A 25,853-nucleotide genomic window follows, 5' to 3' on the forward strand; every position below is an offset into this window, starting at 1 on the left:
ATATAGTTTGCTCACAGAGAGAGAGAGCAAATGTTGATAACTGGCCAACTAAGCTCCATGTATTTACCAAGATATTATTTGAAAATATCTTGAAAATTACAGATTGAGACAAATATGCCTCAGATAATGAGAAAATTTTTGGCTTAACATTACTTGTTTAAACTTGTTATTTTGGGGCCCTCACAGTTGAGAAAGCTAGGTTTTTTGTTTTCGTTTGTTATTTGGTGGTTTGTGATGGATATAAAAAGTGCGTAATCTGTAAAAACCTGAAATTTTCTGAATATTGCCTCTTCTGAAAAAATGAATACTAATTATTTACCTAGCATTGGAAACTGCAGAATCCTAAAGAGAACACTCTGGGTTGAAAAAGTATTCTTGTTGCTTTATACTATAGTCAATGGGCATGTCATCAAGTTGAACCACATAATAGAGCAATTCCTGTCAATTACTGATTATTTAAAGCTCCTAGCTTTTCCTTTTGCTTACATCAAGAATGGCCAACCTTAGTCCTATGTAGATGGTGATGTCCTTCCAACATGCTATAGCTCTGTTTTATATTACTTCAAATTCCTTGGCATAGCCAAAATAACACAAAATACTTTATAATTAAGAACAACAGAGAACTTCCCAACCATTTTTAACATGAATTATGCATTTTAGCTATTAGTATAGTATTAAATTTATTATAAAATGTCACTGCCATTATAGTTTGCGTGTTTTGTTCCTCCATAGTGCTGGGAAGTTGTTCCATTTTCGGGTGTTTAGTAGACAAAGCCAGCTTAGTATTATTCGAGTTTCATGTTTCACTGCTTCTTTATGTCCCTGCAAACTGTTGAGAAGATCAAATTTGTTAGAAGTTCATTTGGCTGATTTGGAGTACTGCATTGCCTTGGGTATATGCAGGTTATTCTTATAGCTTAAATTTTATGACACAAGTGAAAAATAAAATCTCTTGCCATGTTTATTATGTCCAGTTTATAGGAGGTAAAAATGAGGCATTGTTATAGAGTGAAAATGCTATATTTAAAATACAACTATTGAACTTCCCTGGTGGCTCAGTGGTTAAGAATCTGCCTGCCAATGCAGGGGACACAGGTTCGAGCCCTGGTCCAGGAAGATCCACATGCCGCGGAGCAACTAAGCCCGTGTACCACAGCTACTGAGCCTGTGAGCTAAAGCCCGCGAGCCACAGCTGCTGAAGCCTGCACACCTAGAGGCTGTGCTCCGCAACAAGAGAAGCCACTGCAGTGAGAAGCCCGTGCACCACAACAAAGAGTAGCCCCAACTCGCTGCAACTAGAGAAAGCCCGCGCGCAGCAACGAAGACCCAATGCAGCCAAAAATAAATAAAATAAATAAATTTAAAAAAAGAAAATAAAATACATGTAGTTTACTACCTTGCACCAGAACTCAAATAAATACTTACCTGGTTTAGGTCAGTGGCAAGTTTATTGATTCACAACTTTGGAGGTTTAGGGAGAAATCAGTCTTCTACTAGTTATTTTGTATTTGTTGTTGAATATAGAAGAAGTTTTACTTCACGTAACAGTATATGCTGATTTTGAAATTGAGTTCAGTGTTATAAAAACACAGATTTATCTACTATTTTGTTCAGCCATCAAGATGATATTGTTAACTGGCATGAATACCTTGATTAGTAATTGATCCTTTAGAAATATTGCCTTTCCTTACATCCATGAAACCAGTGTGGCTAAACTGACTTCTCCTCTTACAGGTTTTTCTTCTGTCAATATATATACTATAAAAAGACATTTTGCAGTAGAATGTTTCCCATCATTTCCATAAACATGGCTGCAGTCAGAACGTGAATGAGTTCTTCACTGGGCATTATTACCTTCCTTCCTATTTATCCCTCAAAAGGACATTTCACCCATATAACCTTGTTTCCAGTGAGCTGCTATCTTTGTATGTTATCATTGTAATCTTTTGGCAGAGGAGATACAAAGTAAAAAAGTTTGTTATGTTTACTTGTTTTCTCTAACATGTTAAAAAGTTTTCTCATTAAAAGAACTTATGCATTTAAATGGCCTTTCTGAATTGACAGCTATCAATGAATGATTATAATATTACAAAGTAAGAATGACACTTTTAAAAGTCTTTAAGACTGTTCACTTTTAATGGCATGGTTGGGACCACCAATCTCAAAACTGTGACAGTCTGTCCTATTTATAACACTTCAAGAGAAGATGTTTCCACAGCCTCAGAAGATTTTATTCCAATTTTTAGCAATCTCTCTTATTAAGGCTTTCATCAAACAGGTTTTTTCAGTAGATATGGTGAGAAAATGGATCATAATCCAATACAATGTCATATAGGCAGAATATAATTTTTCTTTAACCTAAATAAATATTGACTTAATAATGTTTTTCATTATTATCGTATGATTTTATCTCCTATTTTTTATGTTATCCTAGTTTTGTAATGTGTCCTGACATGAAGTTCTTTCTTCCCAAAGTTTTTTAATTTTTAAAAATTTTACCTATGTGTAAATGCTTTATATAATGCATGAAAAACTGTAAATATTCTCATCAGAAATCAACACTAATTTTTGAAAATCCTAACAGCCAAAAATATGTATTCTATCAAAGGAAAAGTAGATTTTTAAAAAATAAGCTTTCTCTCTAGTCTTTGTACTTAGAAAGAGAAAAAATCTTTAGTGTATAGGCCTTTTGTGTGCACAGTATAGTTGTTAATTAAAATCTTAGAATAAGATATGTAAAAGGTGGATTTAACTTTTGAAAAGTCAGTTCTTTGTGTCTGAGGTGGGAAGTTGCAGGAAGGGAGTCAGCTCACTTGAATCATGAAAGAGTATTCTTGAGCCTGTGCTATGAGTGGTCACCAAACCTATATGGATATTCAAAGTACTTGGGATGCTTTTTAAAATACAGATTTCTGGGCCCCATTGTGACTCTGATGAGTCAGTATCTCTGGGGTGAAGCTTGAAATAATGTATTATTAACAAGTTCTCTAGGCAGTGCTTCTTTATAGCCTAGTAGTAGTCCTGGTCCCAGAGCCTGTAGGAAGTATTGTACAATCCTCAGCTTGCTCATGGGACCACAAGTGGGACTTGACTGGGAAGACTGAGATTTAAGTTAAAAAAAAAAGGGTTTAATTCTGAGACACTAACCTTAGGTGTGTAATGGCACGTTTAAACTCTTTTGGTAGCTCTTGCTTTATAAGCCTGAGAAAATCAGGACCTGGAAGAAAAGGAACCCAGGCAAGTGGTGTTTTTTTTTATATTGTGCAGATTTTTTAATAACAGTTTTATCGATATATAGTTCACACACCCTATAGTTCACCCATTTAAAGTATACAATTCAGAGGGACTTCCCTGGTGGTCCAGTGGTTAAGACTCCGTGCTTCCAACACAGGGGGCGCAGGTTTGATCCCTGGTCGGGGAGCTAAGATCCCGCAAGCCAAGTGGCCAAAAATAAATATACAATTCAGTAATTTTTAGTATACTCACAGATGTATGGAACCAAGACCGCAGTCAATTTTAGAATATTTTTGTCACCTCCAAAAGTAACACCTTTAGCTGTCACTCTCTTAAAGCCCATGCCCTCCTCAGCATAAGCAATCACTAATCTACTTCCTGTATTTATAGATTTGCCTGCTCTTAGACATTTTATATAAATGTAATATGTGGTCTTTTGTGACTCTTTCTCTGACCACACCAGTTGTTGAGCTCCATTAATTGCCAGCTCAACACTCTGCTGTTTTCAGCAATGCCCTGTGGCATAAATTGCTTCATAGACTGATCCATTCTGGCTCCTTTGAAGGACTAGCTTCCTGGGTTAATGTTTGAGATTTTTACTGTTGCCAGGAGTGTCCTTCCCAGCTGTCTCTGTTACTGTTTCTCTCTTGCAAGCTAGCCAGCCTGCAGTAGAGCCTGTTGCTCCAATGAATCTAACACTGTCCTCCCAACTGCCTTTGCCACAATCTCCCACTGTTTTGAGAGTGCCCTTAGGACTGAACTTCATACTCTGTTGCAAAAGAATTCAGTTCCTTTAGGGAGACCTTCAGCGGTCTCTGTTGTGTGGCCTGTTTCTCCCCAGGCAGAATCTCTGAGCCTAGTCATTGTGGGTGGGAACAGTGTCAAGATTCTGAGTGACTCTAGCTGAGCGCTAGTGGAGGGAGGGTGGGCAGCAGCTCTAGGTCTCTCGGCTTGCCTCTTTCAGTGGATACTCCTGCCCCGGAAGCCAATGCAAGGGCGGTCAGGGCCCCAGTATTCTCGTGGCTACACCCCAGGTAAAGCCTTCCTCCCTTGAGGCGGCCTGGGCGGAAGAACGGAGCCCCCACCTTTTGGCTGCACTTGCCTGGAACTTAGCTTCAGCTACAGATGAGAAGTGCTGGTGCCCTGCCCTTCCTAGGAAGACAGCAGTGCAACTAGGAGTGGGGGGGGGGGGGGGGGAGGGCGCCCTCTCTGTTCTTGACTGTTCCAGTCTGGAGTTTCCATCTTGCTTAGCTGTGAGAGGGTAGGAATCAAGTGGATTTTGTTTCAGATACCACAGACTTCAGCTCTTCTGAGTTTTAATAGCTTTTCTTGAATATGTTTCTTCATTTGCTTGTATGAACCATTTCCAGAAGCTTTAAATGTGTTATTTTATGGTTTTTCACCAGTTTCCTTGGGGAGCAGGTCTGAGGAGCTCCTCATGCCATCATGCTGAAAGCAGAGCCCTCAGGCAGATTGTTTTTAAAATTATATCAGGTAGCAAGATGATAGTTAAGAAAGGAATTTGAGCTGTACACTATCTTCAATTATTATTAAACAGAAACCTAAAAAATTGCAATTTTTACGGTGCTTGCATATTCCTTAGTTTTACAAATATTTTGAAAATTCTCTTTTATCAGTATGGAAGAATGAGGAAAAGGGGTTTAATCTTTGTCCACACTTAAGCCAAAGTGAGAAATAGAACCTCTGTTGCCAAATGCAGAGGTGTCAGTGATGATGCTAGTGATGATATTACATGGTACAGGAGCGGTTCTTTCTGGTTTACGTTTATTATCTCTAAGCCTCAACAGTAATCTTACAAGGTAAGAAAGAGCATGTTTTTATACATGAAGTTGCTGAGATTTTAAAAGGTGTGCCCAAGGTCTCAGCTGAGATTCTAATTCATGTCTGTCTGACCTCAGAGTTTGTGCCTTGGGCATTAATCCTGGATGTCTCAAAGTGAAAAGTCCCAAGAAAAAGAAAAAAAAATGTTAGTCTGATTTCTTCCTTGTGTAAGCCTTAGGGGAGAGAATTGTTTTAAGGGTCTTTTCCTGGAATGAAAGATATTTAAACTGGAGCATACTGGGAAACTAGTCTTCTGCGGAAAGCACCTTATGCTCAGTTACCTAGAAGTACAATTTGGAAATTTTGTCTCCAAAGTGAAATTTTTTAGTACATTACACTCTACAGTGTGGTGGCATTATTTGCTCCTTGAGATAAATAAAGTGCCTTTTTTTCTGATACATTTATTTCAAGAGCTTTATAATGGGTACACTAAGGTCTTTGAACATTCCTTATCCAGTTCAGCACTTAGCACAGTGCCTTGTGCATAAAAGAGGCTCAGTAACTGTTTTGAATGAGTAAACACAGCTTCTTACTTAAACAAAACTAGGTGTTAAATAGTTACTTTTTCATATTTTGTCATTTATTCACCAATTCAGCTCATTTAGTAATTGTTAACTGAGTTTCTACCATGGGCTAGGCACTCTTCTAGGGGATAACTAGTGAAAAAAGACAAAAAAACCTTTTTCCACAAGAAAATTCACCCATAGTGCTGAATTTGGAACGGGCTCTCTTTTATTGTTGTTTTGTTTTGTGGGGTTTTTTTGTTGTTGTTGTTGTTTTTAAATTTGGGCCACACCACGCATCATGTGGGATCTTAGTTCCCCGACCAGAGATTGAACCTGCACTGGTCCACTGGTCCGCCAGGGAAGTCCCTGGAATGGGCTCTTTTTTTCCCCCAGCTTTATTGAAGTATAGTTGACAAATAAAATTGTAAGATATTTAAAGTGTATATCATGGTGATTTTTTTTTTATCATGGTGATTTGAAATAAGAAATGGGCTTTTAAATATTAGCATAAGAAGAAAGGAATTAGTGTTAGTTGCATAAATATTTTGTACTAGGTAAAAGTAATTTAGGCTTTTTGATTGTAAGCAACAGATTCAATTCAATTCAATTTAGCCTAAGCAAAAATAGTAGAATATACTGTATTACAAGAATGCAGAGATATCTGTGGAATCCATAGGTAGGAATGAAGCCTGGCTTCAGGAAGGAAGAGGCTTTGTTGCTGCTCGCATTTCCGTCTGTTTCAGTCTCTTTTCTCTCTCTGCAGACTGACTTCCTTTCCTCCTTTAGCTCATATGGCAGAATATGGCTTTCCCACAGCCCTGAAGTTCTATAGTTCATTTCCCACCACCTGCAGAGACTAACTCATAGACTCTGGGTCTCACTCCCTCAGGTTTGGTCAAGTGTTCATTCAGCCTGACCCAGTGAGCTATAACCCAAGAATGTAGAATCCCAGTACAAATATGACTTACTTATGTATGATTCATGGGATTTGTGAATAGGCAGGCATCCAAAGGTATTGTCTACATATATACCACATAATTTTCACAGTACTTTACAAGGTTGGAAAATCTTTCTGATGAATTTGGAGCCTAGAAAGGTTGAATAACTTACCCATGATTACACAACACGTAAGCTGTGCACCCAGAACCTAATTTTGTCTGACTCCAAAATCTTATCTTGTTACCATTAACTCTATCTATACTTTCTTTCTTTCAAACTGCTATAACATTAGTTTCAGGTGTACAAAATAGTGATTTGATATTTTTATATGTTGTGAAATGATCACCACAGTAAGTCTAATAATTAACATCCATCACCACAGTTAAATTTTTTTTCTTGTGATGAGAACATTTAAGATCTACTCTCAGCAACTCAAATGTACAATACAGTATTGTTAACTATAGCCACCAGGCTGTACATTACATCCTCAGGACTTATTTTAAAACTGAAAGTTTATACCTTTTGACCCCCTTTGCTCATTCCCTCCCCACTCCCACTCCCTCCCCTCTGGCAACCACACATCTGTTCTCTGTTATCTCTGAGTTTGGTTTTTTTTTTTTATGTATTTCACATATAAGTGAAATCATACAGTATGTCTTTCTCTGTCTGACTTATTTCACTTAGCAGTATGTGCACAAGCTCCATCCATGTTGTTGCAAGTGGCAAGATTTCATTCTTTTTATGGCTGAATAATATTCCATTGTGTGTGTGTGTGTGTGTGTGTGTGTGTGTATTATATAAAATCACATTTTCCTCATCCATTCATCCATTGAGGGACACTTAGGTTGCTTCCATGTCTTGGCTATTATAGATAATGCTGCAGTGAACAGTGGGGTGCACATATCTTTTCAAGTTAGTGTTTTCATTTCTGTTGGATAAATTCCCAGAACTGGAATTGCTGGATCACATGGCAGCTCTATTTTTAGTTTCCTGAGGAACCTCCATGCTGCTCTCCGTAGTGGCTGCACCAATTTACATTTCTACCAACAGTGCACAAGGGTTCCCTTTTTCTCTACATCCTAGCTAACACTTATCTCTTTTTGATAATAACCACCCTGACAGGTGTGAGGTGATCTCATTGTGGTTTTGATGTACATTTCCCTGATGATTAGTGAAGTTGAGCAACTTTTCATGTGCCTGTTGGCCATTTGAATATCTTCTTTGGAAAAATGTCTATTTAAGCTTTTACCCATTTTAAATTAGATTTTTTTTTTAAGCTCTTGAGTTGTATAAATTCTTTACATATTTTGGATATTAACCCCTTATCAGATACATTATTTGCAAATATTTTCTACGATTCTGTAGGTTGCCTTTTCATTTTGTTGGTGGTTTCCTTTGCTGTGCAGAAGCTTTTTCGTTTGATATAGCACCCTCCCCTTTTTATATTTTTGATGCCACAATTTATCTTGTCTATCCATTAACAAATTATTGTAGTTATAGTTATTTCTACTACTTTTGCCTTTTAACCTTCATAGTAGCTTTATAAGTGATTAACCTACCACCTTTACAACATTAGATTATTCTGAATTTTACAATATATTTACCTTTACTAGTGAGATTTATACTTATCCTGTTACTAATTAGTACCCTTTTGTTTCAGCTTAAAGAGTCCCTTTAACATTTCTCGTGAGGCCAGTCTAGTGGTGATGAACTCCTTCAGCTGTTGCTTGTCTGGAAAACTCTTTATTTCTCCTTCAATACTGAAGGACAACTTTCCAAGTGGAATGTTATTGGTTGGCAGTTCTTTCCCTCCCCTCCACCCCAGCACTTTGAATATATAGTGCCACGTTCTTCTGGCCTGCAAAGTTTCTGCTGAAAAAATCTTCTGATAGCATCATGGGCTTTCCCGTGCATGTAATAAGTTGTTTTTCTCTTGCTGCTTGTAAGATTCTCTCCTCTTTAACCTTTGACAGTTTCATTATAATGTGCCTTGCAGTGGGTCTCTTTGGATTCATCTTCTTTGGAACTCTTAGTTTCCTGGATCTGGATGTCTGTTTCCTTCCCCAGGTTATGGAAGTTTTCAGCCATTACTTCACTTAAGTTTTCTGTCCCTTTCTCTCTCTCACTCCTCCTTCTGGAACCCCTATAATGTGAATGTTGGTCTGCCTAATGTTGTCCCATAAGTCCCTCAGACTATCTTCATTCTTTTTTTCTTTTTACTGCTCTGATTGGCTGAGTTTCACTGCCCTGTCTTCAGATGTACTGATCCTTTGTTCTGCCTCATCTAGTCTGCTATTAAACACCCCCTATTGTATTTTTCAGTTCAGTTATTGTATTCTTCAGCTCTGTGACTTCCATTTGGTACTATCTTATACTTTTTCTGTCTGTGTTGAAATTGTCACTTTGTTCTTGCTTTGTTCGCCTTACCTTGGTGAGCATCTTTATGACCATTATTTTGAAGTGTTTATCAGGTAAACCACTTTTCTGTTTTATTAAGGTCTTTTTCTGTGGTTTTATCTTATTCTTAAATTTGGAACATATTCATTTTCCTTGACTCTCTGTGTTGGTTTCTATGTATTAGATAGAACAGCTATCTCGCCCAGTCTTGAACGAATGGATGGCCTCGTGTAGGAGATGAACTTTTCTTAACTAGTTTTTAAAAAGGTGTTGAGAGAAAAATGTTAAATTTTATTAAAAGAATATATTCTTCTTATTAATGATTTATAAATGCCATTATCTTGTTAAGTATGTATGCTCTTTATTAATTGCTATTTCTTATGACAGTAGCACTATTATCTTACCTTTTATGTATAGTTACAAATGCTATTGCAAAAATAGTGTGCTTGTATTAATAAAATCATAACAGTTACTATGAAGCCTTTCGAATGTTCTCAGCAATAAACTTAAAGTGACTGACTTATACCTTGTTTCTACATAATTGAAATATGTACAATAAAATGACAATCAAAAGAATTCAGAGGAACTTGCTTTTTAAGATATTTTTGGTTGTTTTTGTTGTTTGATTTAACTAGACACAATAAATTTAAGGTCTGTAGCATAAATCCTATTGTAATGTATAGGCAGGTTAGTAGACTAGTATATAAAAATTGGACATATTACCTTATTAGAAACTTTTCCAGTTTATAATCTAGGGATAAGTTTAGTTTCATTTGTGATATTTATGTTAAGGTTTATTTTGAAGACATGTAAATTACTTTCAAAAATATTGTGTCATATTCCAGTGAGCAAGATTAAGAGGTACAAACTTGCAGTTACAAAATAAATGAGTCACAGGAGTGAAATGTACAGCGGGGGGAATATAGTCAATAATATTGTAATAACTTTGTATGGTGACAGATGGTAACTAGACTTACCATGGTGATCATTTTGTCATGTATAGAAATATCAGATCACTATGTCATGTACCTCAAATTAACATAGTGTAGGTCAGTTATACTGCTAAAATACACACACATGCACAGTGTCATATTTCAAAAAAGGAGTTTGTTTCTTTCCTAGGATTCTCTATTTATACTTCTCTTGGTAATCTTACCCAGTCTTACAGCTTTAAATATAATGTGTGTGCTCACTGCTCCCTAATTTTTATCTCCAGCTCAAAGTGCTCCCCTGATCTTACAATTTGTATATCCAATTGCCTTCTCAACGTCATCACTTGATGTATTAGACATAACATGTTCAAGACTGAATTTCTTATTCCCCTAAGCCAAAAACTAATAAACCTGCTACACCTTCCATATTTCCCATATCTATTAACGACAGATCTGCCCTTCTGTTTGCTCTGTCTGGAAACCTTAAGACTTATTCTTGACTTCTCTTCTGCCTAACATTTTGTGAGCAAATCCTGTTTTCTTCAAAATATATCTAGCATCTGGCACCTTCTCCCGACCTCCACTGTTGTGCCACCCTGGTTCAAGCCATCCTCATTCTTTATCTGGATTATTTCTTTCTGCTTCCACCCTTGCTTGCCCACAGTGTTTTCTCAGCAACCTGAGTGAGCTGTTAAACAAATATCAGATCACATCATATCTTCGTAGTACCCTTCAGAGGTTCCTCATTTTTTCCTGAGTAAAAAAATCAAAGTTCGTAACACTGGCTTAGAAGAGCTTATGCAGTCAATTCCCCACCTCACCTTCCTTCTCTGACTTGATCTCTTACTCTTTTCTGTCATCCTGGCTTTCTTGCTTTTTCTCAAACAGAAGAGACACCATCCGCCTCAGAGCCTTTGCACTGACTGAAACATACTCTCTAGATACCTATGGGACACAGTCTCTCACCTCCTTCAAGACTTTGCTCAGCTGTCACCTTTTTCCATGAGCCCTTATTCTACCCCATTTGAGATTTTAATCCCCCTGCCTCACCATGCCCGATTTATTCTCCAAAGCACGAGGCAAGTCCCAGTGTATGATGCTACGTAACTTACATATTTATTATGTTTATTTTCTTTGGTCTTTTCCCTCCTAGTACAAGTTCCACAAAGACCAAGTGTTTTGACTGTTGTGTTCATTGGTGTACCATCCAGTGAACAGATAGTGCTTGGCTGTAATTTCTGCTAAATGAATGATTGTAGGAAGGAATGTGTTTGTGGAACTCTTGTATGGCGTGCGGGGCAGGGTGGGGTTGGTTGCTTGCTGTGTTTCTATGGTAAAACTGCTAACGTCAGCGGCTTTCAAAACACTTCCTCCTAAACTGGGTTTGTGGAGTACATAGAACACGCTGAGTCAGGCACATTTGGCCTTCCTTCATCGGAGCTATTTGCATGTGCACCAAAAAATGGTTAGCGTTTCTGGATATTTACATCAAAATAAGAAATGAATTTAAAACCACTTTCAACTGCAAGAATGATTGTGATCAATACCTGTGGATTAGTAACTGAGACTTTAAAAAATCATTATTAAACAGGAAATTTAAAGAGAAATTGTAGACATTTAAAAATGAATTTGTTTTTAACTTCAGTAATCCCATTCTAAGCTTAGTAGAGATTCCCCTCACCTTGCTTTTTTCTTAAACTTTAAACATGTGCTTTTTCATACAATTTGGGATAGAGAAGTAATTAATCTTTTAGGTGAAATGTTATTGTCAGACAGCTATAGCACTCACACCTAGTATTATCCTATAAGTTGTATAGCATTTGGTCTTACTAGAATGTGTCTGTGAACTCTTTCTTCTATTAAAGGGCTTCTTGATTAGTGCCTTTGAACCTAACCAACATAACATGTTAAGCTTAATGTATTTCCCAAATTCAATTTTCCTTCTTATGACAAACAGCACTACTGCCAGACATTTCTGGTTTATTCTGATGGAGATTACCTTTTTCTTCACTGATTTAAATTTAGTCTTACACAGTAACGTATTAGTCAGATTTATTAGCTACTTATTAGTCACATTCAACATGATAAAAATAAAAACCACTATAATCTTCTAAAGAATTATATTACAGCATTGTGAAAATACCTCTCTTGGGTTCTGTTTTCACTGTTAAAATATGAGATTTAGAGTAGTTTATTTGTGGTGCCTTTCTTCTACAATTCTAATAAAATAAACAGCCACAAATCTTAAGAAAATTTAGGATGAATTCTGGATTCTAGCTGAATAATCTTGTCATGCCAGTAAGTATGAGTTTTTAGCTAGGTAAATAAATCCCAACATATCATTCAATCAAATGGGTTTTGATTCAGTTACAAAGGAATTTCAATATCCAAAAATATATATTTTCAGATAGCCCATGTGACTTTGTACTATGGAATTCATCTTTGTGGAATATAAAACAAGTTTTCCCTGGAAGAAAATGTACTTGTTATAGAGCTTGATTAATCTGTATCCAACTTTTGAGTAATTAAATATAGTATTTTTACAGAGTTTAGCAGACAAATGAAATTAAAAAGCAACAAGGTTGAATACTGTTACTGAGAAAACTGTTTTATATTTAGAGTCTTATCTCAACCCATGGTGACAGCTATCCTCTCTTATTCCATCCAGAGATAATGTGAGGGAAGAAAAAAAAACCTTCACAGTAGATTGTGTGCTATTTAGGTCATCAGCATTCTCAGGTATTTTCAGAGTTGAGACTAAATATAGACCTGAAGCAAAAAATAATGAAATTTCTTCTTTAGTCATGTTTATTGATCTTGTGGTTTAAAAGGGGAAAAGTTGATAGAAAAAAAAATCAGTGATAAGTACAAGGTTTATGGCAAGTTCTTCTTTGGTGTGTAGCTGAAAATCAGATTTATAAGCTGAAATGACCCAAGCACTCTTAAAATATCCTATATTCTGCTTTGGTATACTCAAGATTATCTCACAATAGTATCATGTCTGAATAATTTATAATTTTATAATGGAGTTGAGAGATTAGTTTATCTAAGTCCCATAATAGACCTTTGCCCTGAATTGAACATCATATTCACAGCTTGGAATACTATACACTGAGAGAGGGTGTTTAGCTGTTTCAAATGATAGAAAACAGGGACAGTCTTATGATCTTATTATCTTGTACCTTATTAATCATAAGAAAAAGGGTTTTTTTAAAGTATAGATTTGTTAATACACTCCCAATATATAAACAAAAATCAATAAAATAAGAACTGTTTGTAATATAGTTGTTAAACAGCAACTTTAGATTTAACATGTTTTACCCAGATTAAAAACTTTCTTGGTAAAGATGATATTTCTCCTTCCTCCCTCCTCTCCTGCTTTGGAATTATCCACTCTAGAAGTAATATGGATTGATTAAGAAGTGAAGGCATCATCTTCCAAGGGGTTGGGGAGGTCAGAACATCTAAAGTATTCAGAGCCAGTATTCCTGGTTACCTACCTGATTGCATTTTGCTTTAAGCATTAACATGCTTTGCTTGCAATTCTCTTTATTCTAGTCTATGCAAGGGAAACTTTCTAAAGAAAAATTGACTACTCAGAAGATGATGGAAGAGCTGGAAAAGAAGGAAAGAAACCTTCAGAGATTAAGAACATTGCTTGATGTGAGTAAAAGAAATTCAGATAGCTTTCAAGGATGATTCAGTACCTATTTCAGTTAAAGCAAATGCCTATTTTGTACGTATTCATAAATCATTTTTTAATTGAAGACTTGATTTTGATGTGCCAGTTAATTAAATCCATTAGGTTTCTTACTAAAATTATAATCTAAAAGACAAACTTTTATTTTTCTAATGTCTTAGAAACAATTTCACAAACTTAACTATAGCAAAGTCAAATGGTATATAGAGATTAGATCCTAAAGTCATCAAATGATGCATAAGTTGAATATAAAATATAAACAAAATTACCCTTGAAAATCCTTAAGGAAGGTGCAATGTAGACACTTCATCACTGGAACTGGTCATACTTTCTTCATTTAATTATGAGATGAAATACTTGGCTTGCATTTAAGGACATGTTATACAAAAAAATGCTTATTTTAGTTTTTGAGTTGTCATCATGACATTTTCCTCTAAATACTTAGGAATGCATCTCCAAAACTTAGGGACAGTTTCCTATATAACCATTTCACCATTGTCACACCCAATAAGAATAATAATTTTCCTTGACGTTTGATAATACCTAGTCTTATGAAAATTTCCCCCCTTCTTCCCCAAATGTTTTTTTTTTTAACATCTTTATTGGAGTATAATTGCTTTACAATGGTGTGTTAGTTTCTGCTGTATAACAAAGTAAATCAGCTGTACGTATACATATGTCCCCATATCCCCTCCCTCTTGCTCCCCAAGTGTTTTTTATAGTGGCTGTTGAAACCAGCATTCAAACAAGGACCATGTGTTGTGTTTCATTTTGTCTTATAAAGCTAAAGTTTCTTTCTTCTCCCTGAAGAAACTGGGCATTTTGTCTTACAAACTTGTGAACTTGTCACACCTAGATTTGTGTGATTGCTTCCGCATGGTGTCATTTATCTTGTTCTCTACCCCCTGTATTTCTTGTAAGCTAGAAGTTAAAGCTAAAGATATTAGATTCAGTGCAAACATTTTTTGGCACAAATACTTTGTAGGTATTGTTCACATCATCAAATTATACGTGTTTGTTTATCCCACTGTAAGTGTCACAAATACCCATCTCACTGGGTTAAGGTGGTGACAGACTGATTCTTTCCATTGTAGCATTTTAGCCTCTGCAGTCAGCAGTTAATGGGGTTGTTGATACTTAGGCAAGTGTGTGAATGTGCAGTTTGCCAGCACCCTTTCCCTTGATGGTTTTAGCATACACCAGTGATCATTGTCTGAATCATTAGATGATTAAAACAACAGTAATTTTTTCTAATTATATCATTCCCTTTACATTTATTAGCTGGCATTCGTCTATAAAAAATTGTATTTTCCTCATCAACCCAGGCTATTTGGCTTTTCTGAAATACAGTTCCAACTGGAAAGCTAGTTAAACTTACCTTTAATTAGCAGTTTTCAGGATGAGGAGTAAATGGTGATAATTTGGGGAAGAGGTGAGTGTAGCTTTTTCTGAGCATAATAAATCATGAGTTTGTACTGATACTCCCAATTCAAATTTAACAATTCAGAGTTGTTTGGGGTTTTTTTTTCCTTTGATTTTATATTTTTATTTCTTTTTCTCTTACACTGAAAAGTTTGGTTCCTGTCAACATTAACATAGTAACATATATACTTTTTTCCCAATGTACAAAAAACAGTTTCAGAGTAACTAAATCACTATTGCTACTAACAGTAAAACTGTAGGATGAGGTTTAAATTTTCTTTGCAGTTCTTTTTGTTCTTGGGATACATCTCATAGCAAAATATATACACAACCAAGGTACTTTTTATGTGAGACCGTGAGAGACCCCCTAGAAACTGAGACTGTTTGAATTCATGTTTCCTCTCTCAGGTTTACTCTAGGCCATCAGATGGCACCCTTTCCACTATTTAAATTCTTTTTCTCTCCCTTTTTATTTTTCCTGCTGTATGTATGCAGTTAAATTTGGTTAATGTGCATGTAATATGATTCCGCTGTTTTCTTTGTAGAATTGGATGGGGGAATGTTAACCTTTATGGCTTTTGAGCACCTTTCCTCTGTCTAACAACCAGATTTTTGCTTTCTTTATCCACTGCAGAACCAAAGACATACAGAAGAGACCTGCTCTTTATTGGATCAGGGCCAGGAAGCAGACCAATCCAGGCCGCAGACCGTTCTTTCCAAAAGGCCACTATTTGATTTGAGTGTGATTGATCAGCTGTTCAAGGAAATGTCCTATTGTTTGTTTGACTTGAAAGCATTGTGTAGTATTCTTAATCAGCGTGCTCAGGGCAAAGAGCCTAATCTTTCATTATTACTGGGAATCAGATGTAAGTGGCTAATGACTTGTTCTTACTGTATTGCTTAACAATTAGAAACATGTCTCCATGAATCGGGAACTTCTGACTGCCTTTTCCCTATTTGTTTTTATCTCCTTTCCTACTTAGATTTGTATATTTCTGAATCAGTCTGTGGGTCTGAATACCTGTTCCTTCTTCATTGTTAGAACTTGCCTCATTATGCTTGTAGAAATGAGCAGGATCATAGCTGATATGGACTGCCACTCGGAAGAATGCCTATAAATCCACCTGCTAGGGGATGTTTCCTCTGCTGATTCTGTTACTATGTGACTGGAATGGTAGTTAGCTGTGATTTCCTGATGACTCTTCTAAAAGTAATGATTCTCTTTGCTTTCATGTGGCAGTTGTATTAAATTAATGACCCAGCCATCAGTCCACTGGCAAAATATTTGAGAGAAGGTACTCATAAGCTTTCTTATGTATGTTCTATGGCAGCTGTTTAATGTAAGTGCCAATGCTGTCACATGAGCCAGTTTTCATGGCCCATAGATCTGTTGCCCTTGTGATGCACACCTGCTGGCTTTGTCCCTTCCAATGTGACACCCACCCATTCTGCCTCAGTTCTGCCTTCCTGAACACATAATGGTGAGAACCGCCACAATAATATCCTAGTGTCTCTTCCTGTCTGTGCTAATTTTGCTGGAACACTCAACTTACATGGCTCTAAATTATTATAATATTGACATGTTGGTCTCTTTTAAATATGGAGGAAATGGACTTCAGTAAGGAGATATGAGGGGAGTAAGACCGTAGTGTTTATGTACCAACATGTTTGTATTGAGTAGTTCCCTAATAATATGGTTAATATGTGACTGAGTGGAAACTAGTTTTGTTTCCAGTTTCATCAAAAAGATTCTACTGTCTTGCCTCATAGTAGTTATTTTGGCAAACCAAATAATACTCCTGATCGAAGTATCTCACTTGTTAAATGAAACATGTAACTGTACTCAGAGATGTCAGCAGAATTTTCCCCTCCACTTCATAAATGTGAGAACACATATATGAGTGCGGGTATGTAAAAAACACTTTTTTAAAAAAATTGAAGTATAGTTGATTTACAGTGTTGTGTTTTAGTTTCTGGTGTACAGAAAAGCAATTCAGTTATACATATAAAATATTTATTCTTTTTCATTATAGCTTATTATAAGACATTGGATATAGTTCCCAGGAAGACCTTGCTGTTTATTTTATATATAGTAGTTTGTATCTGCTAATCCCAGACTCCTGGTTTATCCGCCTTCCCCTTTCCTCTCTGGTAATGAAAGGTCTGTCTTCTATGTCTGTGAGTCTGTTTCTGTTTCATAGATACGTTCATTTGTGTCGTATTTTGGATTCCACATATAAGAGATATCATATGGTATTTGTCTTTCTCGTTCTGACTTACTTCGCATAGTATGATAATCTCTAGGTCCATCCATGTTGCCGCAAGTGGCATTATTTCATTCTTTTTATGGCAGCTCTATTTTTGGTTTTTTGAGGAACCTCCATACTGTTTCTCCATAGTGGCTGTACCAATTTACATTCCCACCAACAGTGCAAGAGGGTTCCCTTTTCTCCACACCCTCTCCAGCATTTATTGTTTGTAGATTTTTTGATGATGGCCGTTCTGACTGGTGTGGTGGTACTTCATTGTAGTTTTGATTTGCATTTCTCTGGTAATTAGCGACATTGAGCATCTTTTCCTGTGCCTGTTGTCCATCTGTATGTCTTCTTTGGAGAATTGTCTGTTTAGGTCTTCTGCCCATTTTTTGATTGGGTTGTTTCTTTTTAAAAAACACTTTAAGTATATTCACTCACTCAGTAAACGTTTATCAAATGCCTTCTATGGTCCAAGCACTAAAGTGCTGATAATGCAGATAAGTTGAATACAGCCCTTGCTCACACATTAACCAAAATATTACAGCATTGTGGTAAGTACTGTAATTGAAATGTGATCAGAGGGCAGTGGGAGCACAAGGGAATAAACCAACTAAATCTACTTGGGAAGGGCTGTGAAGGCTCCATGGAGTAGCTGGGGTTTGGCTTGAATCTTAAAGGAGGAGAGGTTTGCCAGGTGAACATGGGGTGTTTAGTTAGCAGTGATCTCTTGGAGCAAGAAATAAAAGCTCACACACAAAAGACTGGTTTTCTCCACCATTTTAGAGCTGGTCACCCCTTCAGTTACTTTGTAACCTTCTACATCTGCACTGTCCTGTGTAGCATTTATTACTTTTTCAGTACCAGGATAAGAGCATGCTCCTAATGTGAACAGAAGGGAGACTCAGCACCTCCCCCGCACAGTGTACAGCCCTTCCAGTCTTCAAAGTCTAACCCAGGAACCCTTACCTTATAAGCTGGCATTGTGCAAATTTGACCAGCCAGCTGATTTCTCAAAAACAATGGAGGTGTTTTGAACCCTTATCTCATCACTCCATCAGTTATCTGTTGATACTGTTCACCCCTCCCTTCTTAAGTCTGGGCTACCATGGTTTCCATGACATCATTCACTAGGTTCTGCTTCTACCTTTATGACTGCTCAGCCTCAATCTGTGAAATTCTCCACCACTTAAATACTGGCGGTCGCCCAGGAAACTTTTCTTGTTGGTCTTTTGTTTCTATTTACTTTCTCTGAGTAATCTTGTACATATCCACTTGTTTGCTGTTTTCTCTACACCTTTGACCCATACAGACATTCATCTCTCACCCTGCCTAGAATGTCCCTTTTGGGTTCCTGATTGTACTCACCTGTACATTATAACCAGCAGTTTCATAGGTATCGCAGACTCAATGTATTTGAAACAGACCTACTTTTCTTTCCTCCCTACCCCAAACCTGTTCCTCCTCTCAATGAGTAGAACCACTATCCACCTATCACCCCAACCCAGATTTTATCCTCCACCCTACTCGTTCCCCCATCTGTGCCCCGTGTCCAGTCCCTGGCCCCTTTCCAAGCTGATTGATAATCGAACTTCTTCATGTCTATGAGTCCCTTCCTACTTGTGACGTTTATTCCTGCTGCCACATCTCCACTGCACTGTTGCCTTAATTCAAGCTTTCGTAGTCCTTCGTCTGGACTGGTTTCTCTGCCAAGCCTGGTGCCCGCCCCACACCAGTCCCTCTTTACATTGCTGCCAGAGCCATCTGTCTAACCTGTGATTCTGATTTCCTAATACCCTCCCTGAGAATAGAGATAAAGGTGGCTCCCACCTGCCTCTCCAGCCTTGTTTCTTGGACCTCCCCTCTCATAATTTGTGCTCTGCCATTTTAGAGCTGGTTTTCTTGATGTTTCTCAATTTCTGTCAGACTGTTTTGTTTTCTGCTTCTGTATACCTTTGTTCATTCTGATTCCTTGTCCCATTCAGTGAACCTGTCCCCTCTCCAGTTAGGCCTTTTTTTTCTCTTCTTTGTGCTAATGTAGCCTTTGTGTAGTGGTAGGTCACCTGTGGTACCTGACTGAATTTACTTGTTTATGAAACTGTATGTAAATCATTAAGAATAAGCCACTTTATGCATTATTTTGCTGACCTCAGCACTCAGCATAGTGCCCAGATCGTGAATCATGAACAGTAAAACAGTTCAATTAATGTTTGTTAAAATAACAAGTTACCTGACTCTTATGCCTCCAATTAATTAAAAGCTAGCTAACTCAGGGCCTTACCCTCAGTGATTCAGCCATTGGGCAACTAGCTATCAGCCTGATTCAGTTGTTTAGAATCATAAGGTCCCAACACACACACACACACACACACACACTCTCGATTGTTAATACTTTGCAATGTGTAAAAATATAAGATAATGCCCCTCACCACACAGTGATTTTCAGATTTTTGTCTCTGAGTTTGAAGAGAGCTGTTAGAGCATGTTCCTTTTTACTTTTGGAATATTGTCATCCACTAAACCTGTTGAATTTGTGTGTATCACTGTATGAATTTAATGCATTTTAGTTAGCAAAATTTTAAAAGGACCAAGTAGATAAGATGCATTTACTATTGAGTGCGCATAATTTGAACCTGAGCCTGACTTGTATTCAGTATACAGCATTATATTTACAATGATAATAAGTTGAAAATCCTAAAATGACTTTGTTCCCAAAAAATGTGAGATTTTCTCCATGTTTTATTTCCACAGCAATGAACTGTTCAGCTGAAGAGACTGAGAATGACCACAGCCCAGAAACACTCACTAAAAAACTGTCAGATGTATGCCAGTTACGGAGGGACATAGATGAATTACGGACCACGATATCAGACCGCTATGCTCAGGACATGGGAGACAACTGTGTAACCCAGTGACCAGTGTTGGTCCCACAGCAATAACGACCCATTGTTACATGCTGCTGTGCTAGGTTCTTCACATTTCTTTTCAGGAGCCATGACAGAAACTTGCAAGTGACATACGACTTGCACATAGGTTTTTTTTTTCTGTGGATTTGTTCTGTTGGGGAGGAATTGGGATGTGAGGAAGTATCGAAGGGGCTTATCTAATCAGGCAAAAAAATTAAATTACCATTTGAAAAATATATAAAATGTATATGAAAAAAATTTCTGTATTCTCAAACTACTGATTGTAGGACCAAGCTGTGAAGAGTGCCCTTCAGATAAAGGGATAGGATTTCTTTTAATCCTGTAGTTTGTGTGTGTGTGTGTGTGTGTGTGTGTGTGTGTGTGTGTGTGTTCACAAAATTATAAAGATTTCTAGGATCAAAGCAAAGCTTCTAAGAAAGGCACACACTGTATTCTTGTGCTGCTTTTTTTTTCATGGAGAAGCTTGTGTTGTACTTGGGGTTTTCAAGGGCTGGCTGAACAAGAGTTCCCACAGCAGGCAAGTGTTCAAAAAGTAGTACAGCAGGTGAAACCATCTGTGTTTGAACAATCCCTGTGCTGAGATGGTGAGGTTGTAGGGTTGGGTTGATTTTAGTACTGTAGATAGGTCAGCTGTTTTTCCAGAGTGCTTGTGAATTGCCTAAGAGATGTGAAATATTGATGTGATGGTTTTCCTGTTAGCATTGTAATGTATGTATTACAAGGCAATTTAACATAATCTGAACTAATTTTAACATGTCCCTTACTATTTACAACTTTTTGTTTATATATTATATCTATCTATATATATCTATCTATATATATATATATATCAATGTAAACAAAGCCATATATAATTAATGCAAACCTAAGGCCTCAGATCATTATTGTAAAAGAAAGATTAACAAAGTGACTCTGGAACAATAGCTTATTTATCCAAATCTCAAATGTTTACATTTTAACAGTTTTGTATCTGTTTTAAAGTTGAAACTACTTTAAGAAAAAAATCAACCTGTATTCTTTATATCTGAATTATCACTAGCATAAAACAAAATCTAAACCCAGGTGATAATTGCAATTCCTTTTGTTAGGTAAAGTACATTAAAAACAGGGTTCTTCATAGAATACAAATTTGGCCAGGTTAGTTCTTCTTCTAGGGTACAGGCTATCACTATGAAATGCAACTGACTTTTCTGTAGACATATAATCATTTAAACTTCCAAATGAGTATTTCCCTGTTTTAATTGGCATTTTGGAAGGACTATATATTTCATTGCCTTCAGAGCATTTAAATGTACGTTCTTTTTAGTGTACTTAGTTATGGCAATCATTGTCCTTTACAAGTTGTTTTGATTTATCTCTTGATGCAACCCCAGGTCTCATTTAGGTCAAGACTAACAGGTAGAAGGAATGAGGGATGTTAATCAAGCAGGAGAATATTGTTTGAGGCAAGAGCAGATCACATGTCTGTTTTCTTGCCGGGCTTATATACTGGTATAAAGGCTGCTCCTAGAAAAATACGTTCCTAAATGTTTTCAGCAGTGAAAACATATTTGGGATAAGGCCTTCAAGGAAACTACCCAGGAAGACATTCAGTTCAGAAATTGGCTTATGTACAGCTCTCAATAGTTATTTTACAGTTATATTTCAACAATCAGTTATAATACATTGTAAGGACGTCAGACTTTCCTTCCGTTCAGTGCCTGAGTCCTCCCTGCCCTTTTAAGTCTTTAGGATCTGGGCACTAAGAAATCAGTGCATTGTAGTGATTGTGCATCCCAAGGTCCCTAACCTAATAAGGAAGGACTTAGTCACTAGCAAGAATTTGGCTTTCTCATGTGTTCTTTTGTTTTTGAATGTTGGTGGTTTGAAGACAATCAGGGAGTAGTAAATTTGTACCAAAAATCTGATGCAAAGAATTCTGCCTTATAAAAATTAAGATCTGTAAAAATGGCCCTTTACAGTAAAGTAGGTAATAGCATCTGAAATAGATAAGCCACAAGTGTAGCACACAACACTTTTACAACCTCTTTGAATAGAATCCCCTCCCCCACACCCCCAGCCTCCATAATTTTGAAAGTAAAGGTACCCTAAAATGATAGTGATAATGGGCAAATAATCACTGATTTGGGTCACTAGGTTCTTAAATTTATATGTTTGGGGGTTTTATGGTTAAACAAACTTTTGATCGTTTGTTTTGATCACTGTAGATACTTTGTTTTCTGGCTTAGTTGGGATTAAGTAATTTATATTTTTAAAAAATAAGTTAGCTTTCTAAAACTTACAGAATTTGACTTAGTTCACATATCTTGAGGTTAAAACAAATTTAACCTAGTAGAAAACTAACTAACTACTGCTGATGTATTTCAGTTCCCAAAATGTATACTCCACATAAAAAGGGGATTTAAGATGTGATAGTGTAAGTATAACCTTGAAGTATAGAATGTAATCTCTTGGAGTCTGGGTTTTGTAAAGGGGCCTAGATAATAAGTAGACAGACTTGGAGGGAATTTGGGGGGAAATAAAACTAGTAGTAGTCTAATTTGTCAGTATTTAATTTTGATTTTTATTTTTCAGAAAATTCCCCTTTCCCAAGACAACCTTTTGTGTTAGAATAGTAAGAATATCAGTATCTCATTAAAAACAAAGATTTTACTGTTAGGCTAGGTATGATGGGCAAATAGAAACACTATAGCATCTTGTCCTAGTTTGAACTAGGATATTCTTGGAAGTTATTACAGTGATTGTATGTCTGAGGTGAAAATTAACCTAAGTTTTAAAGTAAATCTATTTGAAATTTTGCTTAAGTATTGACTAGGTAAGCCATGCCTGAATTAAAAAATAATAAGTGTGACCACTTTTTGTATTTGAAATAGGATTCAGTATTTAATGTTAACAGTATTTTATTTTAGTGAAATTTGTTTTTTGGTCATGACAATTTATTAAACTGAATTAGACTTCTTCCAGTAGCCTGTTAGAGACAATCTCAAGAGCCGGAAAGTGTTGCTAAAATGGATATTGTACATTTCTGACTCACTAATGAGTTTATAAATTAATTCTGTCATAGTTCAAGACTTATTAATAGGATTCTCTTAGAGGGCATTTTTAAAGGAGCTGCTTTATTGGGAAAATGTTCTTTCAGTATCACTAATAGTTTATTGAATGATACAGTAGCTGAGAACTTGGACTATATTTTTACATCACACAGTTCAGCTCAGGCACATCTTCAGTTTGGATTATTGGCATTCTCTTATGCAGCTTTCTATCACTGTAGATATGTAATTACAGAAATAAGCAATTCTCATAACCATGCTCACTCAGACTGTGTCATTTGAAACTGCCAGTAGCTAGAGCTCTCAGAGCCAAGGTTAATTCATTTTGTTTCCATTTTTGACAGTTTTTTTTCCAGTGTTCACAAAACATAAAATTTCTAGCTTCACCCCAAAATGTCATGGTGGAAATTGCTGCATGATAATGTTCTACATTTAATCATGAAGAGGGAAAGGTTTTGGATATTTGGATTTTTTCTTATTTAAAAGAAGTATTGAGTATATAAAGAATGTAGTTTCAAATCAATAAGTCACTAACAACACTACTACAGCTGCATACAGAGAGAACCTTTTGTGCCTTTTTGCCTGCAGTAAGCATTCATTTCTATTTTACATGAGCTGTAAGAATGTTGATGATTATTGCACCTTGTTCTTCTGTAAATAGACTTGATTAGGATTTTTTTTTCCTTTTTTTTAAAGCAAGGAGCAGTTTTTCGTTACTAGGTAGATACCTTAGTAAACATGAGGGGAGGTATCAGATATATGTCTTTGGAGCCCAGCCTTTTCCCTGTTTAGTGAGCAGGAAACTCCTTTGGAGTATAGTCATTTGTGTGTATATGTGTACATATATGTATAAATAGTTATTTAAATATGTAAACATAAAATTCAGCATCACATTGGTGTGATGACAAGAAGTAGTAAGGTGCTAGGTGGTTACATTAAAAGCACAGCAGAGTGTATAATCAGTCACTATGACTGGTGGTTTTTGTAAACTAGGTTCAGTTTTTGAACCACCCAGAATACCTCATGTGTAAATACAACGGTCATGACTTAATTGAAATACAGTTATTGTAAAAAGAATGTGAAGCCACTGGTTGGCTTACGCCTTCTGATCTATCATCCTTGCCTCTTTTTTTGTAAAGGGGTTGTTTTTTTGTTTTTGCTTTTTAATAGGGTTTACAGCTAGAATTTTGAATGCCAAAGTTCTATTTATTAAATAAAAAAAGTTTTCAATGTTAACGGCTAAGTATTTTTCCACTGGACTATTGTTTGTTGATGTTGGAATTTGTATTAACAGAGAAATAAATTTTTTTATAAAAGATTTATGTCTACCAAGTGCCTAATGTTAATATAAAAATGTATTTGAAATTTCAGACTCTCTGAATTCTCAGTAAGAATATGCTGACTTGACTTTTTAAAGTTTTCTTTAAATACGCAAGAGAAAATCTTACTAGGTCGGGGACACTTCTGCCTTCTAGGTCTGTCTTACAGTTTCTCTTCAGTCATCGTAAAGCTTTTTCTCAGGGCCTTCCCCTGAAGGGCACTGAGATTTTCTGATGGCAGGTGCTGTAACTACAAGGGCATGTCTATGCATTTCAGCTCATAGCACTGTGTCTGTACTTTGAATTTCTAAAATACTTATTTGAATCAAGTCTTCTTTCTACTTTTCCAACAGGCAAATCAGATTTCAGTTTTTTATATTGCTGAAAGCTTGGGCTGGCAAGTTAAATCTTTTTTATTTTCTCCCTTCTAATCAGAGATATTAAAACCTTAACTGAAACATATACAAATAAGACCTTGTTAAAAGGTTACTCTGCAGAGGCCTTGACATCTCAGCTTTGATGGCACCCTGGGTCCTTGTTCTAAGTCATATGTGCCTTCATGTCTCTAGCTGGTTAATATTTAGATTAGCAGCATCTGTTTCTAGTCCAGGTAACTTGGCATTGCTATCAAGAGTTTTAAATGAGGCATCTGATTCAGTTAACAGGAAGAAGAATCATGCATTACAGACCCCTTAGGTTGCAAGCAAATGACTTGGAAATAAAAACAGAATGGATAAAATCCTAGAGTATTTCCAAGGTGATTAATGGAGAGGTTTCTCCTTTATAATGAAAGGTACGATTATTTTGATCTGGTTTGAAAAAAGTGTTTTGATGGAGTCAGCAGAGGACTTACGGGGTGCATCCCAGTGATTTTGCCAGTACTTTGAGCTTCTCTTTATGCCAGCTTTCCCAACCAACCAGAGTCATTCTATGTAGAAATGCAGAGGACTCAGTTAAAACGAGGGGTAGAATATGCTGTTAGTGATGGTGCAAAATGGCAGCGTGTGGATCCAGTAGAGCAAACCGTTTACAAATGAATAGCACTCTAACATCATGTCAGTTACAATGGTCTCCTTGATTTAGAGGAGATTCCAGTTTGAGGACTGAAATTGGGATAAAAGATTTCTTCAATGTTTAAATAAAACTGCTGTCCCTGACGAATTCGGTGCGATCACACACACACACACACAAAAACTTTCCATTTTAGCCAACCCGTTTTTACTTAAACACAGTCTTGCTTCACGATCTCTATTGATTCCCTTATAATAGAAGTTTTAATTAAACATACACCTACCCTGTGACCCGGAAATTCCACTCTAGGTGTTTACTTGAG

At 36.5% G+C, this 25,853-nt stretch overlaps 1 protein-coding gene across 3 annotated transcripts in view; it reads left to right on the plus strand.

Annotated features, from left to right (window-relative positions):
• CEP85L (centrosomal protein 85 like) overlaps positions 1-24,519 on the plus strand; it is a 207,359-nt gene extending 182,840 nt beyond the window's left edge. For all 3 annotated transcript variants that reach the window (XM_036871170.1, XM_036871168.1, XM_036871171.1), the window contains 3 exons: positions 13,409-13,513; positions 15,607-15,838; positions 19,976-24,519. In XM_036871170.1, the coding sequence (XP_036727065.1) occupies positions 13,409-13,513; positions 15,607-15,838; positions 19,976-20,139 (501 nt within the window). In that variant the 3' untranslated portion in view covers positions 20,140-24,519. The remainder of the gene's footprint in view (positions 1-13,408; positions 13,514-15,606; positions 15,839-19,975) is intronic.
• Positions 24,520-25,853: the final 1,334 nt, after the last annotated feature.

The sequence above is a fragment of the Balaenoptera musculus genome, chromosome 12, assembly GCF_009873245.2.
Source record: "Balaenoptera musculus isolate JJ_BM4_2016_0621 chromosome 12, mBalMus1.pri.v3, whole genome shotgun sequence".
Lineage (NCBI taxonomy): Eukaryota > Metazoa > Chordata > Mammalia > Artiodactyla > Balaenopteridae > Balaenoptera > Balaenoptera musculus.